This window comes from Mytilus galloprovincialis, chromosome 1 (genome assembly GCF_965363235.1).
Source record: "Mytilus galloprovincialis chromosome 1, xbMytGall1.hap1.1, whole genome shotgun sequence".
Classification (NCBI taxonomy): Eukaryota; Metazoa; Mollusca; class Bivalvia; order Mytilida; family Mytilidae; genus Mytilus; species Mytilus galloprovincialis.
This window is the reverse complement of record NC_134838.1, coordinates 8269453-8286984: the sequence shown is the minus strand read 5'-3', so window position 1 is coordinate 8286984 and position 17532 is coordinate 8269453. Positions and strand designations below refer to the sequence as shown.

Here is a 17532-nt window from a genome sequence, read left to right as displayed (position 1 = left end):
TATGCAAAACATACAAAGACAATAAACCATGACCGAGGTGCAGTGCAAATTTATCTGTGTAAATGAGACATGCCAATGCTAAAAATAAATCATAAGTGTCCCTTAAACTAATCAAAACACAAACTTAAACATGTACACTATGCAGAAGTTTTAAATCGATGAAACTTGAGAATGGGGGCAAGGTTATACAATCTCCATACAAGACTGAGTTGTGCTAATACAACTGCATACCAAGCATCATTGACTTTAATACCAGGAGTGGTTCATCTTAAACAGACCTGATCACAAACTTTAATATGTAAACAAACAGTGTGGCCGGGCTATAATAAACCCACAGTAGTTTTGATCTCATTAATGGCACAGTTGATACAGAAAAGGTCACCTTTTATTCCATGTGCAGTCTGAATTATTAGATTATCTTCACCTAATGCTTTGATTCAATTCCTTTCGGAAGAATTTTGCTTTTTTTAAAAACTTTTATTACTTTATATTGTTTACAAAAACATCAAGAAATTTTGACCTACTGTTAACCCAACCATCTACTGATCCTTGGTAGTCTCCCATTGTATGATTACAGCGAGGTTTGTTTTGGTATAGAGCTACTTCTGTTTCTTCCAATAACTTGGCAATCTGCCAGGCGTTCAGTGTTGCATCATCTTCAAGACCTCGACTTGTCTTCCATTGTTCTTTTGTAAAACCTGAAATAAATGATAATAGAATTATTGTACGGTAAACCAAATCTTACATAAAAAGAAATGAGATGATTGCATTTCAATCTCCTGCATATTCCATATAAGGCAAAAAAGCTCTCATTTTATGTTGAGGCCCAAGGAGCTTTTGTACACATAAATTTTAAATAATAACCAAATTGTGGCAAAAAGTCCATAGACATTATCAGTATTGTTGTAAGGGCTGTTCCATAAAAGCATACATGGGACCTAATGAAGGCACTTTGAAATTTCCAATATGGGTGGATATCAAGTACAGTGAAAATTTAAGTGAAAGGATAAATTTGCTTCAATAGATAGTTTAACTTTTTTGAAAGGGCCCCATGTGTTCCATGGAACACGTCTAATGTCTGCTGCTAGTTAAATTATATCAAAAAGAATGGAAAACATGTGATCAACTCATTATCCTTTACCAATAGACTTGATCTTATAAATGTAAGTTTTTTTTCTTTTTTTTAAGAACTTGTTGTTGATAATAGATATTGTATAGACACCCGTCTTTTGTTGGAGAATGCCTTTTTGGTTACTTGTGTTGTAGGGTAGCTGCTTCACTGATGCCTACTACAGATCTAAGCCTGTTATTTTTATTGAAACCAGATGCAAGTAAACCTACCATCTTTAGAATATCCATATCCCCAATGTGGTAGACATGAAGATCTTGGTAGTTCAACGCTGTCCATTACTGTAAGGCTGTACTCACACAGTGCACCATTGGTGGTACACACCTCAAACATAACAGATATTCTGTAGAGATTCTGGTCTGGCAAATCATCTATTGTGTACCTGGATTTGAAAAAAAATATTTAAAACAGGTAATCATGTGAAGAACCTACATACAATCACTTTAAAATTTATCCTTTGAATTGAAATGATTGACTAATTGTTGCTTGTTTGCTTAAAGTTCAGTGGCAAGCAATCATTTCATGCATATTCAAGATGAGTAACTATTATTAATTAATATAACAGGCAGGTTCTTCAAGGTGGGATGCCAGGAATGAAAGGCAGACTTTGTTTTAACGTAGTCATGCTTAGAGATAGGAATAATTGACTAAAAAAACACTTACTTGAGTCTGAACACTCCTTTAATCCACAAATAATCTTCCAGTCCAAAGGTGTAGTCTCTCAACATGAATTGTTCCTTGTAATTCTCCAAACTAATCTCCATGTACTGTGTACAGCCATACAAATTAAGTGAGAAATCAAATGTATGGTTACCCAAAAATGGTACGGAAACACAGCATCTTACATCTGTACATACATCTGATATATAACAGGAAGTACCACTGGGTAACATTGGCAAGTTGTTAATGGTTGAACCACAAGCTGAAACAATTTGTTATAATAATTATATAATAATGGAAGAATACACCTTAAAATTTACACTTAGTTTACATTTGACTACTTCTTTTAATTCAAATTTTTCTAATAAATAGACATCTGAATGAGGTAGAGGGGCCAATAAAAAAGTTTCCATGAAATTTTTCTAAACAGTTATTTAACGTACATCTTCAACCTTGATGTTAAAAATATGTTGGTCTCCACCTCTTGAAAGTATATCTGACCACTGGTTATAAATGCAAAATCTACTTTTATACTTTAACTTACTATTATTCCATCCATTAGCTATAAACGGTGACATTTCATAGTCACATGAGTTTTTAAGATACCAAGCCACATCCAGTTCATCATAGAGTCGTGTAAGGTCCGTTTCAGTCATGGCATCCTTGTCAATACTGTTACTAGTCGCCCAAGTTGTCAGAGAGAAGCCTGTAATAAAATGGCATTTATCTATCTATATGTGTATATCTTGTCTTACTTTGTATGTTCTATTATGCATATAAGACTAGCAATCAGGTCTAGATCCTTTACGTAACTTTTATTGTTTTGAAGTGATCTCTATAGTTTGAAAGTGGGAAATAATAAAACATTCACTATGTGGAAAAGAAATCCTTCAAATAACCTGAAATTATCTACAAACAAAAGACATTATGAATGACAGGTATAATATTCCTTCATGCGCATCCTCAGGTAGTGTTTAAAATTGATGTAAAGTTTCATCAATATCCGTCTGACTGTTCTGGAGGGAGAATTGGGCTTACAAGTGACTATTACAACTATTGCAATAATGAAGCAAGTTAATTTGATTATCTCCCCTTCAATATGTTTACCTGGAATAAGATTCCTATATGTACATTCAGAAGTAGTGTTCTACAGTAAGTAAGTAAGTAAATTATTTATTATAGTGACATGTGTTTTTCACAAAATATTATATAATACAGTGAGATATAAAAACAATAATTAGAACACCCGACCCTTTGGGTCTATAAGTCTACAACTGTGTAAAATTTCATTAATATTTGTCTAGCCATTAAGGAGGAGTTACTTGGCACATGGACAGTTGGATTGACACAGACAGACAGATAGATAGGTGTACTGTTATACCACTGTCCCAGGTTAGGGGAGGGTTGGGATCCCACTAACATGTTTAACCCCGCCAAATTCTGTACGTATGTGCCTATGTGTGGTTGTCGTTTGTTGCTGTGTTACATATTTGTTTTTCGTTCAATTTTTTTTGTACGTTTATTAGGCCGTTAGTTTTCTCATTTGAATTGTTTTACATTTGTCATTTCAGGGCCTTCTATAGCTGACTATGCAGTATGGGCTTTGCTCACTGTTCAAGGCCGTATAGTGACCTATTGTTATTTTCTGTGTCATTTGGTCACTTGTGAAGAGTTGCCTCATTGGCAATCATACCGCATCTTCTTTTTTATAAACAGATGGATAGGTAAACAGACAATGTGATTCCTTTATACTTCCCAGGCAGGTATAAGGAATTAAAATTCTCGTACAATGTTCTCTTTTTTTTCAAAATACTGAAAAAAATTTCACTTCATACTAACATAAATTAATCAATTTTCAAAAAATAAATTGCTTTTTTTTTCACAAATCACTTAAACATTTTTTCACTTCATTATAACATTAATGAATCAATTTTTAAGACATAACTACCTGCATTCTGGTATGTCATCTGTGAAGCACAAGTCTGCTTTTTAAATCTGGCATAGTCCAGAACAGACTGGGTCCAGGCACAACTACTATACATCTCCCAACAGGACGATATCTCCAAGGATACCATATATACTCCTTCACTCCATAGGTCATATATATTGTACCTGAATGAATAATTAACTTTATGTTATAGTTCAAATTCTTAATTTACATTTTTTTTTTGTCTTACATATTAAAATAACTTTTCTGATTCTTAAATGAAATAGTCAATTTATTATTTTCAATTCCGGAAAGTTGTTTGAAAAATGTAAATCAAAGAATAAATATTTAACCAATCTACAATATCTTATTTTCTTTTATGGTTTCTTATAGGATTTATTCATTTCTGCCATGTATTTTATTGGTCTTTTTCCTTTTGATCACTGACAAAATACCCATAAAAGATTTGTTGTTAAAATCTCTAAGACAGCAACCCAGCATTATTCAATAGTAAACCTTCTTTATCTCACCTTATGCGTATTGTCTTTACTAAACTGAATTCATGCCATTTATCTAAAAGAACAGAAGTATGCATGAATTAAAATCCTAATACATGGAAGATTATAGACTATAGTGATTGGATGTGATTATATTTGAAAGCTTAATAATAATCTATCACAATTTATAAGTAGAAAGGTATTTTTAAAATTTATTCATTGAACATCTTAAAAAAGTGAATCATATAAAAATGGAAGCAAAATCATAAAGAATAATGCAAATAAAGGGCTGCGCTTTAGCGCATGATACGCCCGTTGCTCTTTTAACTTGTCTTTTATGCTTTAAATGAATTTATATGATCAACTAGAAATATATATACAAATCAAAAGGGATGTTACATTAATATATTCACCAAAGTTTCATAAAATCCCCCTTTTTTAAGTATAAAAATTCATTACTTAAGAAAACGTAAAATCTAAAATTTATAAAAATGGAAAGGGAGATTATGTCAATAGATATCAACAATTTATCAAAGTTGCATAAAATTTTGTGAAAGTGTTAGTTATTGTCCCAAAATTGGAAAATCCCCCCTTTTTTAAGCATAAAAATTCATAACACGGAAATGTAAAATCTGAAATTTATAAAAATTGAAAGGGAGCTTACATCAATAGATATAAACAATTCACCAAAGTTTCATGGACATTGGTGAAAGCCTTTTTGAGTTATTGTCCGAAGTGTTGAAAAGCCCCCTTTTTTTTTATGAATAAAGCCCCATAAATCCAAAACTTAAAATCTGAAATTTATAAAAATTGAAAGGGAGCTTACATAAATAGATATAAACAATTCACCACAGTTTCATGGACATTGGTGAAAGCCTTTTTGAGTTATTGTCCGAAGTGTTGAAAATCCCCCTTTTTTTATGAATAAAGCCCCATAAATCCAAAACTTAAAATCTGAAATTTATAAAAATTGAAAGGGAGCTTACATCAATAGATATAAACAATTCACCAAAGTTTCATGGACATTAGTGAAAGCCTTTTTGAGTTATTGTCCGAAGTGTTGAAAATCCCCCCTTTTTTATGAATAAAGCCCCATAAATCCAAAATTTAAAATCTGAAATTAAAAAAAAACGAAAGGGAGCTTACGTCAATAGATATAAACAATTCACTTAAGTTTCATGGAAATTGGTGAAAGTGTTTTTGAGTTATTGTCTGAAGTGTGGACAACGGACGGACAGACGGACGGACGGACGGACAACGGTATACCATAATACGCCCCGTCTAAAAGACGACGGGCGTATAAAAATCCACTTTTTATTCACATGAATCTTACCAAATTCAAAGTCATGCAGAGGAATATAGAACTTCAGTTTTTCTATTCCAATGTATATCTTTCTCTCACAATCATCTATCTCAAAGAAAACTTCAAAAGTCTTGCTTATGAAATCTTCATCCAAACAACAGCTGATAGCAGCACAGTCTGACTTCAGTCGACATGTCATTGGATTGGTAGAGTTAGTTACGACATCTGTGTCAGAGCATTCTGAAATAAGATAGTGAATTTTACTTTCATGTGAACCACCTGTCTTGAGATATATATCTTTAGCTTAAGAGAATTTTCAATATAAATGGACTTTCAAGAAAATTATAATTTCATTAACAAGTATTTCAGACATATTTTCGGAGCATTTTTTAGAAATCATTTCAAAATTAACTTTTTCTTAACTCAACATTATTACAAATCTTTATTTTCAAAAAAAACCAATAACTTAATAAAACTCTAAGAATAAGGTTGTGTAGTTTTTGACTGATCTTGTGAAATCAGCTTACCTTTTTTCCATCCATTGGTTGGTGAATCATACGGTGAAGTGGTACGGCTACATTGTGATGATTGGAAGTATCTGGTCAGGTCTAAGTTCTGTAGAAGTTCTGAGATGTAATAAGCTGGGTACACTTGTTTTGTGTCAATAGATCTCTCTCTGCTCCATTGATTCAGTGAAAAGTCTGAAATTAAATATCAGATTTACACAATAAATAAATGGATTTATTGATTGATTGTTAGTTGCATAATGACAAATAAAGGCAAATATTTCATGCATACTCAAGACGATTAAAAAATAGACCAAATTAAAAAAAAAAAAATTGGTTGAATTTAGAATCAACTTATCCACAATTCTGTTTAAAGAAAATAGAGAAATAATTTTCTTCTACTTCATATATTTAAGTAGAAAAAACCCAAATTTGATGCTTTCTATATTTTCAAAGGGACACATTAGAACGTGAAAAGTCATATTATTAATTCTTTCCTACGGTAAACATTTTTTAAATTGAAAAATATGGTGATTAACAAGATTTTAATGACTTTTTAAAGCAAGTTTTTTTTTTCTTTTCTTTATAACAATTATTTAAAAATTTTTGTTGACAGGCTAGTGTAAATAAACTACTTAGACCACTGAGCCACTGTCATGCTCCCACAGTCTGATATTTGGCACATTACTATAATTGATTTTTACCTTTCACCCTATATGTATCATCCCATGTACATCTCTTTTTAGGGAACTTTACATCCTGGATGATAGTTTCTGTAAATTCACAACTTCCCGTCTCTAAACAGAAGGAAAAGCTTACATCCAACAAGTAAGCTCCCTCTCCAATGAAGTCCTCTATTTTGTATCTGAAAATGAAATACGATATCTGTTGCACTATCCTCCAGAACTAAAAAATTTCAGGTTTACACAATTTTAACACTGCCCTAATATATTGTAACTTTTTTTGGATTTTTCCCTTTTCAATGCATTAACAAAACTAATGGAGAATGTGTCTATGGGCCATTTACATTTACTTCTCTCTATATATTTTAAATAAAAAGGCCAAAAACACTCATTCATGCCAAAGGAAACTTACCGTACATTTAAAATACTTAAAAGCAAGAATAAGAAGCTATCTTTATTTTTTTCATAATTTTAATGTATAACAGATTCTCTATTGATGTTTTGAATTTAAGCAGAAAACTTTCTGGTTACAAAATATTTAACAAAGTTTCCCATCAAATCACTACATCTATAGAAATATTGTTGACAGTAAGTTTTAGATAGCAAAATATGTCAGCTGTGTTTTCTCTACACCTCAGCAAACTGTTTTTCTCTAAAACTAAGCAGAATAGGTTAAGTATGCTTCATTAAAATATATAAAAAGGATCTGGAAAAGCACCTTCAGTTATAATTTTCAGTGTGTATCAGGCCTATTAGACATTTGTACTATGCATTAGGGATGTGGAAAAAACAATTGTCATCATTGATTTACTTTCAATTGCTTTTTTCTTGCAAAGGGGAGATAATTCAAATAAAAATCTTGTTCCATCTTCATTTAAATTTATGTCTTACAAGTCCAATACTTTAAAAATTGCAACTTAGCAAGACACCTCTATCAGACATCTGATTAGCCATATCATGTTGGTATTCTAGATTATTTCTTTTATTATCAAAATTTGGATATGGAAAGGGATATCCAACTTTAGGGTTACAAAAATCCTAGCATTCATAACAAAAACACTTACTCCATTCTTCCAACTCCTATAAGGTTAAAATGTTCAATAGTTCCAAAAGTGTAATCCAGTAATTTGTATTGTCTGTACATTGATTCCAATCCAACAGTTATGTCCAGGTAACAATGGTTTATGTTAATACGGAAGTTCATCGTCTTGTTTGTTAGTGGAATGGTGATACAGCATTCTAAACCAGTACATGTATCCATGGAAACAGTACAGACAACTCCTGATGGCAGCACAGGGACAGAAACAGTCATTCCACAATCTGCAGATAGGTAATAGTTTGTTTTTTTAAATGCAAAAAGAAATCTTATATATCAAGTTTACAAATAAAGACTTTTTCAATAGGTTATGTATAATACACAAAAGCAATGGAGAAAAAAAAGACACCTTTATATTTCTTTCTTTAAGATACATAAGAAAAATTTGAATTTCTAAGGGGGGGGGAGATACCTTTTGATTTTTTCTTTGAAATGTAGGGAAATAATTAATATCAAACTGTGTAGAGGATATATTAAAATTAACAAGCATTTCAAAATACATAGAAGTGTGAAATTGTAATTTTATACTGCATTGACAAGCCAGGCTTGTTATATTTTAAGGATATAAAAACAGTATATACAACTGTCACAAAAGGATGTATTTCACAGTCCAAAATATACAACAGACAGCTAATACAAATCCCTTACCATTTTTGACTCCTCCAACATTTCCAGAATAGGTACTACCCTGTTGATCACATGGAGGCTCATACAGATAAGCTGCTATGCCAGCGTCAGACATTAACTTGGATGTTTCTGGTCCCCTCAGAGGTTCCGTCTTGGTTACACTATTGTCTGTCAGCCATGTTGTCAATCCTTGGAATCCTAGGAAATAAAATGGAAATGATATATTTGGTCTTATCAGATCTTTGTGATTTAGATTCATTAAATAAGACTTTATCACTGAAAAAACAGGATTTTTAATCATCATTTACTTTGGTCCATATATATTAGGGCTTTTTTCACACTATTTTTTACTATTTTTTCCTCGGTTTCCAATTATATCTGTCATATTTTCTGCTCATTTCATATTTCAAACATAACTTTGTAGCATAGAATGATGCATGCATACATAATATTTGACTGGATTACATTTTTAAATTAAAAATCACCACATGCCCTTCTCTCTTTTATAAATTGTCACCAAATTTATATATAAAATTTTTTGTGAAAATACTAATATTTACCTGTATCTAATCCTGAATTCCAGTCACATGACAATTTAGGGAGTCTGTATTTATCAAAGATAACAATATCTACTCCACATGGTGTTGTTACTGTATCTGACTCACGACAAATCTGAAGTTTCATGTCAATCAAATAATCACCCTCCATCTCTAAGTCCTTTACTGTAAACCTGTAGAAAAAAATGAGTTTTACTAATTAGATCAGGTGTGCTTGGTCTTATTTTAGTATTTACATTTTTACGAACTTCATATATATTTAGAAAAGATAATTAAAAAATACATATCCTGTGTAATTATCGTTCAGGCTTAGGGTTTTGTTTCCTCTATATTAATTACCAGCATGAGGTATTATTTCTCCATTTTAATGACTATATAACCAGTTAAAAAGGGTATCGTTTTTATTGAAGAACTAAGATTCAACATTTTATTCTACAAATTTAAAATCTATAAATACATTTGACACTAAACAGGTTTTACTCCAAATGTACTTTCTCTTTTATCTTAAACATCATTTATATACAAACAAAATTTTGACTGAATAGGACACATGTAAAAAATTAAATTATTGAATATTATACAACAGTTTGATTTTATGGTTTAAAAACATGAAATCTTTCCACAAAATCAGTTCCTCTTTGTCAAGGTATTTAAATTTTTGCAAGTTCACCTGTCCCATTGAATAAATACAAGAGCTACTGTTCTCTGTGAAGTGTTTTCAATGGGACCTTTAATATTTCATTGATTAATTTAGCTTGACAAAAAATTCAACTCTTAGTGATGAAAATACATGTACCAATAACAGTTTTACTATACAAGATTTTCTTAAGTGAAGACAATACTTACTCCATTCTAACATATCCAAACAACCAAACTTCAGTCAGCTGACCCCATTCATAATCAAACAAAAGTGTACTGAATGTTAATTTGTCTATTCCAACACTCAGTGTGAAAAGACATGGTTCAAACTTCACAAATGTCTCAAAACTTTTTCCAATTCTGGTGTCTGGCAAACAACAGTATACAGATGTACAATCACTGCCAACATTACATACAGCTCCTGATAAAGTAGGAAGAGCTGCCATAGACTGTCCACATGCTGTTTATATAAAAGAAAATAGTTTCTTAAATGATTCTGTGTGATCATCTAATTATTAAAAAGTCATTATCAAAATTAAAAGGAGGAGTTTTGATGACCAATTACAATCAGTTATTGATATCTTTTATAGGTTACAAATTAAAAAAAAAAGATGGTGGGGGTTCTCAACTTCTGGTTTTAATCGATTGCCTTAATTTAAGGCAAACAAGAAATCAACAAAAATTAAAATGCTTTGTATAAAAAAAAAATGTTTTCAGCATGATTTTTTTAAAGCAGAAATGAATATCTATCTACTTTGTCAAAAAGTACTGTAAGCAATAAACAGTTGATCACAGTTATCTTTTTTTTTGACTCGTTACAACTACAAAATTCAGTTGAAAAAATTAAGATTTCTCTAATTATCAATTTGTACGGTTTAAAACACAAGTAAAACTCAGTTAAATTATAGGAAAATTTGCTCAAACGTAATAACTGTTGAAATCAAAATTCATGCAAATGTTTAATGTTATTTCAAAGTTTGATATAACCCATATGTACTATATAATATTGGTCAGGCTTAAATACATTATCAACACAAAATTTTATATTTGGAATAAATAATAACATGTATTTTGGTTGATATATACATATTTTTCGAATATCTGTAAAAAATAAATTATTTACAGGACAACTTACAATTAGTCCATCCGTTTGTATGTCCACTGTAGGGAGATGCAGAACTACTACATTGCGTGTCCATCAAGAAATCTCCAATGGCTAACCTCTCTATCAAGGCAGACAGTTGATTGATATCCAGATTATCATTTACACCTATACCTTTCTCATTTAGGAAACCAAGGAATGAAAAATCTGAAACAAAAATTGTGTTATCCTATGTCAGTTACAAGAAATGTCCACCACCAAACACCAATTAAAGACAAATTAAATTTGCTATTTAATTGTACTGCTTTGTCAATCTTTTTTATTATTTTTCTTTTGACTGTAACACTAAGAATTATAAATACTACAAGTCATTTAAAAATCTTTTAACTCCCTTGGTAGATGTATTGCACATAAAGACTTCAAAACATTTGGATCCCTAAAGCATTTCCTTGGGTTGTGTATTTAAATAACTTGGTTATCATATTCATAATTTGTATTGGTTATTGTGCTTAAGCCCTTTTGGTCTTCATGCTCTAAAACATTTGACATAGTTTGCTTTTCAAACCTTTAACCTTGAGCTGAAATTGTTATCATTTGCGTTTTTACATTCTATGCTAAATCATTCCGATTTCTAAATACCTGCTTGAACATAATCATTCTTCCATTCACATGGTGCCTTTGGTAGGGCTGTACTTATCAGGACAGGGACAGTTATTTCACATGATCCATTTGTCTCCATACATATACTCATCTCTAGGTCTACCATAAACTTCCTTTCTGCTTCAAGATTTTCAATTTTGAATCTGAAAATATTTTTTTTGAAACCTTTACTCATTTGAAACAAATATTCCTAATATATGTATAGTCCTACATTTGACTTCTAAGGTCTATACAGATCATCACTTAAGACCTAATACATGTATAGTCCTACATTTGACTTCTAAGGTCTTTACAGATCATCACTTATGACCTAATACATGTATAGTCCTACATTTGACTTGTAAGGTCTTTACAGTTCATCACTTAAGACCTAATACATGTATAGTCCTACATTTGACTTCTAAGGTCTATACAGATCATCACTTAAGACCTAATACATGTAAAGTCCTACATTTGACTTCTAAAGTCTTTACAGATCATCACTTAAGACCTAGTACATGTATAGTCCTACATTTGACTTCTAAGGTCTTTACAGATCATCACTTAAGACCTAATACATGTATAGTCCTACATTTGACTTCTAAAGTCTTTACAGATCATCACTTAAGACCTAGTACATGTATAGTCCTACATTTGACTTCTAAAGTCTTTACAGATCATCACTTAAGACCTAGTACATGTATAGTCCTACATTTGACTTCTTAGGTCTTTACAGATCATCACTTAACACCTAATACATGTATAGTCCTACATTTGACTTCTAAAGTCTTTACAGATCATCACTTAAGACCTAATACATGTATAGTCCTACATTTGACTTCTAAGGTCTTTACAGATCATCACTTAACACCTAATACATGTATAGTCCTACATTTGACTTCTTAGGTCTTTACAGATCATCACTTAATACCTAATACATGTAAAGTCCTACATTTGACTTCTTAGGTCTTTACAGATCATCACTTAAGACCTAATACATGTATAGTCCTACATTTGACTTCTAAGGTCTATACAGATCATCACTTAAGACCTAATACATGTAAAGTCCTACATTTGACTTCTAAGGTCTTTACAGATCATCACTTAAGACCTAATACATGTATAGTCCTACATTTGACTTCTAAGGTCTTTACAGTTCATCACTTAAGACCTAATACATGTATAGTCCTACATTTGACTTCTAAGGTCTATACAGATCATCACTTAAGACCTAATACATGTAAAGTCCTACATTTGACTTCTAAAGTCTTTACAGATCATCACTTAAGACCTAGTACATGTATAGTCCTACATTTGACTTCTAAGGTCTTTACAGATCATCACTTAAGACCTAATACATGTATAGTCCTACATTTGACTTCTAAAGTCTTTACAGATCATCACTTAAGACCTAGTACATGTATAGTCCTACATTTGACTTCTAAAGTCTTTACAGATCATCACTTAAGACCTAGTACATGTATAGTCCTACATTTGACTTCTTAGGTCTTTACAGATCATCACTTAACACCTAATACATGTATAGTCCTACATTTGACTTCTAAAGTCTTTACAGATCATCACTTAAGACCTAATACATGTATAGTCCTACATTTGACTTCTAAGGTCTTTACAGATCATCACTTAACACCTAATACATGTATAGTCCTACATTTGACTTCTTAGGTCTTTACAGATCATCACTTAATACCTAATACATGTAAAGTCCTACATTTGACTTCTTAGGTCTTTACAGATCATCACTTAAGACCTAATACATGTATAGTCCTACATTTGACTTCTAAGGTCTATACAGATCATCACTTAAGACCTAATACATGTAAAGTCCTACATTTGACTTCTAAGGTCTTTACAGATCATCACTTAAGACCTAATACATGTATAGTCCTACATTTGACTTCTAAGGTCTATACAGATCATCACTTAACACCTAATACATGTATAGTCCTACATTTGACTTCTTAGGTCTTTACAGATCATCACTTAATACCTAATACATGTAAAGTCCTACATTTGACTTCTTAGGTCTTTACAGATCATCACTTAAGACCTAATACATGTATAGTCCTACATTTGACTTCTTAGGTCTTTACAGATCATCACTTAAGACCTAATACATGTATAGTCCTACATTTGACTTCTAAGGTCTTTACAGATCATCACTTAACACCTAATACATGTATAGTCCTACATTTGACTTCTTAAGTCTTTACTGATCATCACTTAAGACCTAATACATCTATAGTCCTACATTTGACTTCTTAAGTCTTTACTGATCATCACTTAAGACCTAATACATCTATAGTCCTACATTTGACTTCTAAGGTCTATACAGATCATCACTTAAGACCTAATACATGTATAGTCCTACATTTGACTTCTAAGGTCTATACAGATCATCACTTAAGACCTAATACATCTATAGTCCTACATTTGACTTCTAAGGTCTATACAGATCATCACTTAAGACCTAATACATGTATAGTCCTACATTTGACTTCTTAGGTCTTTACAGATCATCACTTAAGACCTAATACATGTAAAGTCCTACATTTGACTTCTAAGGTCTATACAGATCATCACTTAAGACCTAATACATGTATAGTCCTACATTTGACTTCTTAGGTCTTTACAGATCATCACTTAAGACCTAATACATGTAAAGTCCTACATTTGACTTCTAAGGTCTATACAGATCATCACTTAAGATCTAATACATGTATAGTCCTACATTTGACTTCTTAAGTCTTTACAGATCATCACTTAACACCTAATACATGTATAGTCCTACATTTGACTTCTAAGGTCTATACTGATCATCACTTAAGACCTAATACATGTAAAGTCCTACATTTGACTTCTAAGGTCTTTACAGATCATCACTTAAGACCTAGTACATGTATAGTCCTACATTTGACTTCTTAGGTCTTTACAGATCATCACTTAACACCTAATACATGTATAGTCCTACATTTGACTTCTAAGGTCTTTACAGATCATCACTTAAGACCTAATACATGTATAGTCCTACATTTGACTTCTAAGGTCTTTACAGATCATCACTTAAGACCTAATACATGTATAGTCCTACATTTGACTTCTAAGGTCTTTACAGATCATCACTTAAGACCTAATACATGTATAGTCCTACATTTGACTTCTAAGGTCTTTACAGATCATCACTTAAGACCTAATACATGTATAGTCCTACATTTGACTTCTAAGGTCTTTACAGATCATCACTTAACACCTAATACATGTATAGTCCTACATTTGACTTCTAAGGTCTTTATAGATCATCACTTAAAACCTAATACATGTAAAGTCCTACATTTGACTTCTTAGGTCTTTACTGATCATCACTTAAGACCTAATACATGTAAAGTCCTACATTTGACTTCTTAGGTCTTTTCTGATCATCACTTAAGACCTTATACATGTATAGTCCTACATTTGACTTCTAAGGTCTTTACAGATCATCACTTAAGACCTAATACATGTATAGTCCTACATTTGACTTCTTAGGTCTTTACTGATCATCACTTAACACCTAATACATGTATAGTCCTACATTTGACTTCTAAGGTCTTTACAGATCATCACTTAACACCTAATACATGTATAGTCCTACATTTGACTTCTTAGGTCTTTACAGATCATCACTTAACACCTAATACATGTAAAGTCCTACATTTGACTTCTAAGGTCTTTACTGATCATCACTTAAGACCTAATACATGTATAGTCCTACATTTGACTTCTAAGGTCTATACAGTTCATCACTTAACACCTAATACATGTATAGTCCTACATTTGACTTCTTAGGTCTATACTGATCATCACTTAACACCTAATACATGTAAAGTCCTACATTTGACTTCTAAGGTCTTTACAGATCATCACTTAAGACCTAATACATGTATAGTCCTACATTTGACTTCTTAGGTCTTTACAGATCATCACTTAACACCTAATACATGTATAGTCTTTACTGATCATCACTTAAGACCTAATACATGTATAGTCCTACATTTGACTTCTTAGGTCTTTACAGATCATCACTTAACACCTAATACATGTAAAGTCCTACATTTGACTTCTAAGGTCTTTACTGATCATCACTTAAGACCTAATACATCTATAGTCCTACATTTGACTTCTAAGGTCTATACAGTTCATCACTTAACACCTAATACATGTATAGTCCTACATTTGACTTCTTAGGTCTATACTGATCATCACTTAACACCTAATACATGTAAAGTCCTACATTTGACTTCTAAGGTCTTTACAGATCATCACTTAAGACCTAATACATGTATAGTCCTACATTTGACTTCTTAGGTCTTTACAGATCATCACTTAACACCTAATACATGTAAAGTCCTACATTTGACTTCTAAGGTCTTTACTGATCATCACTTAAGACCTAATACATCTATAGTCCTACATTTGACTTCTAAGGTCTATACAGTTCATCACTTAACACCTAATACATGTATAGTCCTACATTTGACTTCTTAGGTCTATACTGATCATCACTTAACACCTAATACATGTAAAGTCCTACATTTGACTTCTAAGGTCTTTACAGATCATCACTTAAGACCTAATACATGTATAGTCCTACATTTGACTTCTAAGGTCTTTACAGATCATCACTTAAGACCTAATACATGTATAGTCCTACATTTGACTTCTAAGGTCTTTACAGATCATCACTTAAGACCTAATACATGTATAGTCCTACATTTGACTTCTTAGGTCTTTACAGATCATCACTTAAGACCTAATACATGTATAGTCCTACATTTGACTTCTAAGGTCTTTACAGATCATCACTTAAGACCTAATACATGTATAGTCCTACATTTGACTTCTAAGGTCTTTACAGATCATCACTTAAGACCTAATACATGTATAGTCCTACATTTGACTTCTAAGGTCTTTACAGATCATCACTTAAGACCTAATACATGTATAGTCCTACATTTGACTTCTAAGGTCTATACAGATCATCACTTAAGACCTAATACATGTATAGTCCTACATTTGACTTCTTAAGTCTTTACAGATCATCACTTAACACCTAATACATGTATAGTCCTACATTTGACTTCTAAGGTCTTTACAGATCATCACTTAAGACCTAATACATGTATAGTCCTACATTTGACTTCTAAGGTCTTTACAGATCATCACTTAACACCTAATACATGTATAGTCCTACATTTGACTTCTAAAGTCTTTACAGATCATCACTTAAGACCTAATACATGTATAGTCCTACATTTGACTTCTTAGGTCTTTACTGATCATCACTTAAGACCTAATACATGTATAGTCCTACATTTGACTTCTAAGGTCTTTACAGATCATCACTTAAGACCTAATACATGTATAGTCCTACATTTGACTTCTAAGGTCTTTACAGATCATCACTTAAGACCTAATACATGTATAGTCCTACATTTGACTTCTAAGGTCTTTACAGATCATCACTTAAGACCTAATACATGTATAGTCCTACATTTGACTTCTAAGGTCTTTACAAATCATCACTTAACACCTAATACATGTATAAAAGTCCTCTGGCCTTTGTTAGTCTTGTATTATTTTAATTTTAGTTTCTTGTGTACAATTTGGAAATTAGTATGGCGTTCATTATCACTGGACTAGTATATATTTGTTTAGGGGCCAGCTGAGGGACGCCTCCGGGTGCGGGAATTTCTCGCTACATTGAAGACCTGTTGGTGACCCTCTGCTGTTGTTTTTTATTTGGTCGGGTTGTTGTCTCTTTGACACATTCCCCATTTCCATTCTCAATTTTATAGTCCTACATTTGACTTCTAAGGTCTTTACAGATCATCACTTAAGATCTAATACATGTGTAGTCCTACATTTGACTTCTAAAGTCTTTACAGATCATCACTTAAGACCTAGTACATGTATAGTCCTACATTTGACTTCTAAGGTCTTTACAGATCATCACTTAAGACCTAATACATGTATAGTCCTACATTTGACTTCTAAAGTCTTTACAGATCATCACTTAAGACCTAGTACATGTATAGTCCTACATTTGACTTCTAAAGTCTTTACAGATCATCACTTAAGACCTAGTACATGTATAGTCCTACATTTGA

At 31.8% G+C, this 17532-nt stretch overlaps 1 protein-coding gene across 1 annotated transcript in view; it reads right to left on the bottom strand.

Annotated features, from left to right (window-relative positions):
- LOC143061777 (uncharacterized) overlaps window positions 1–17532 on the bottom strand; it is a 41473-nt gene that overhangs the window by 10981 nt on the left and 12960 nt on the right. The window contains exons 18-32 of the mRNA XM_076233776.1: window positions 11366–11529; window positions 10760–10933; window positions 9832–10084; window positions 8989–9158; window positions 8450–8626; window positions 7770–8025; window positions 6727–6887; window positions 6044–6217; window positions 5547–5756; window positions 4247–4289; window positions 3738–3901; window positions 2334–2495; window positions 1793–2051; window positions 1342–1511; window positions 525–698 (exon numbers count right to left, since the gene is read on the bottom strand). Of these exons, the coding sequence (XP_076089891.1) occupies window positions 525–698; window positions 1342–1511; window positions 1793–2051; window positions 2334–2495; window positions 3738–3901; window positions 4247–4289; window positions 5547–5756; window positions 6044–6217; window positions 6727–6887; window positions 7770–8025; window positions 8450–8626; window positions 8989–9158; window positions 9832–10084; window positions 10760–10933; window positions 11366–11529 (2711 nt within the window). The remainder of the gene's footprint in view (window positions 1–524; window positions 699–1341; window positions 1512–1792; window positions 2052–2333; window positions 2496–3737; window positions 3902–4246; window positions 4290–5546; window positions 5757–6043; window positions 6218–6726; window positions 6888–7769; window positions 8026–8449; window positions 8627–8988; window positions 9159–9831; window positions 10085–10759; window positions 10934–11365; window positions 11530–17532) is intronic.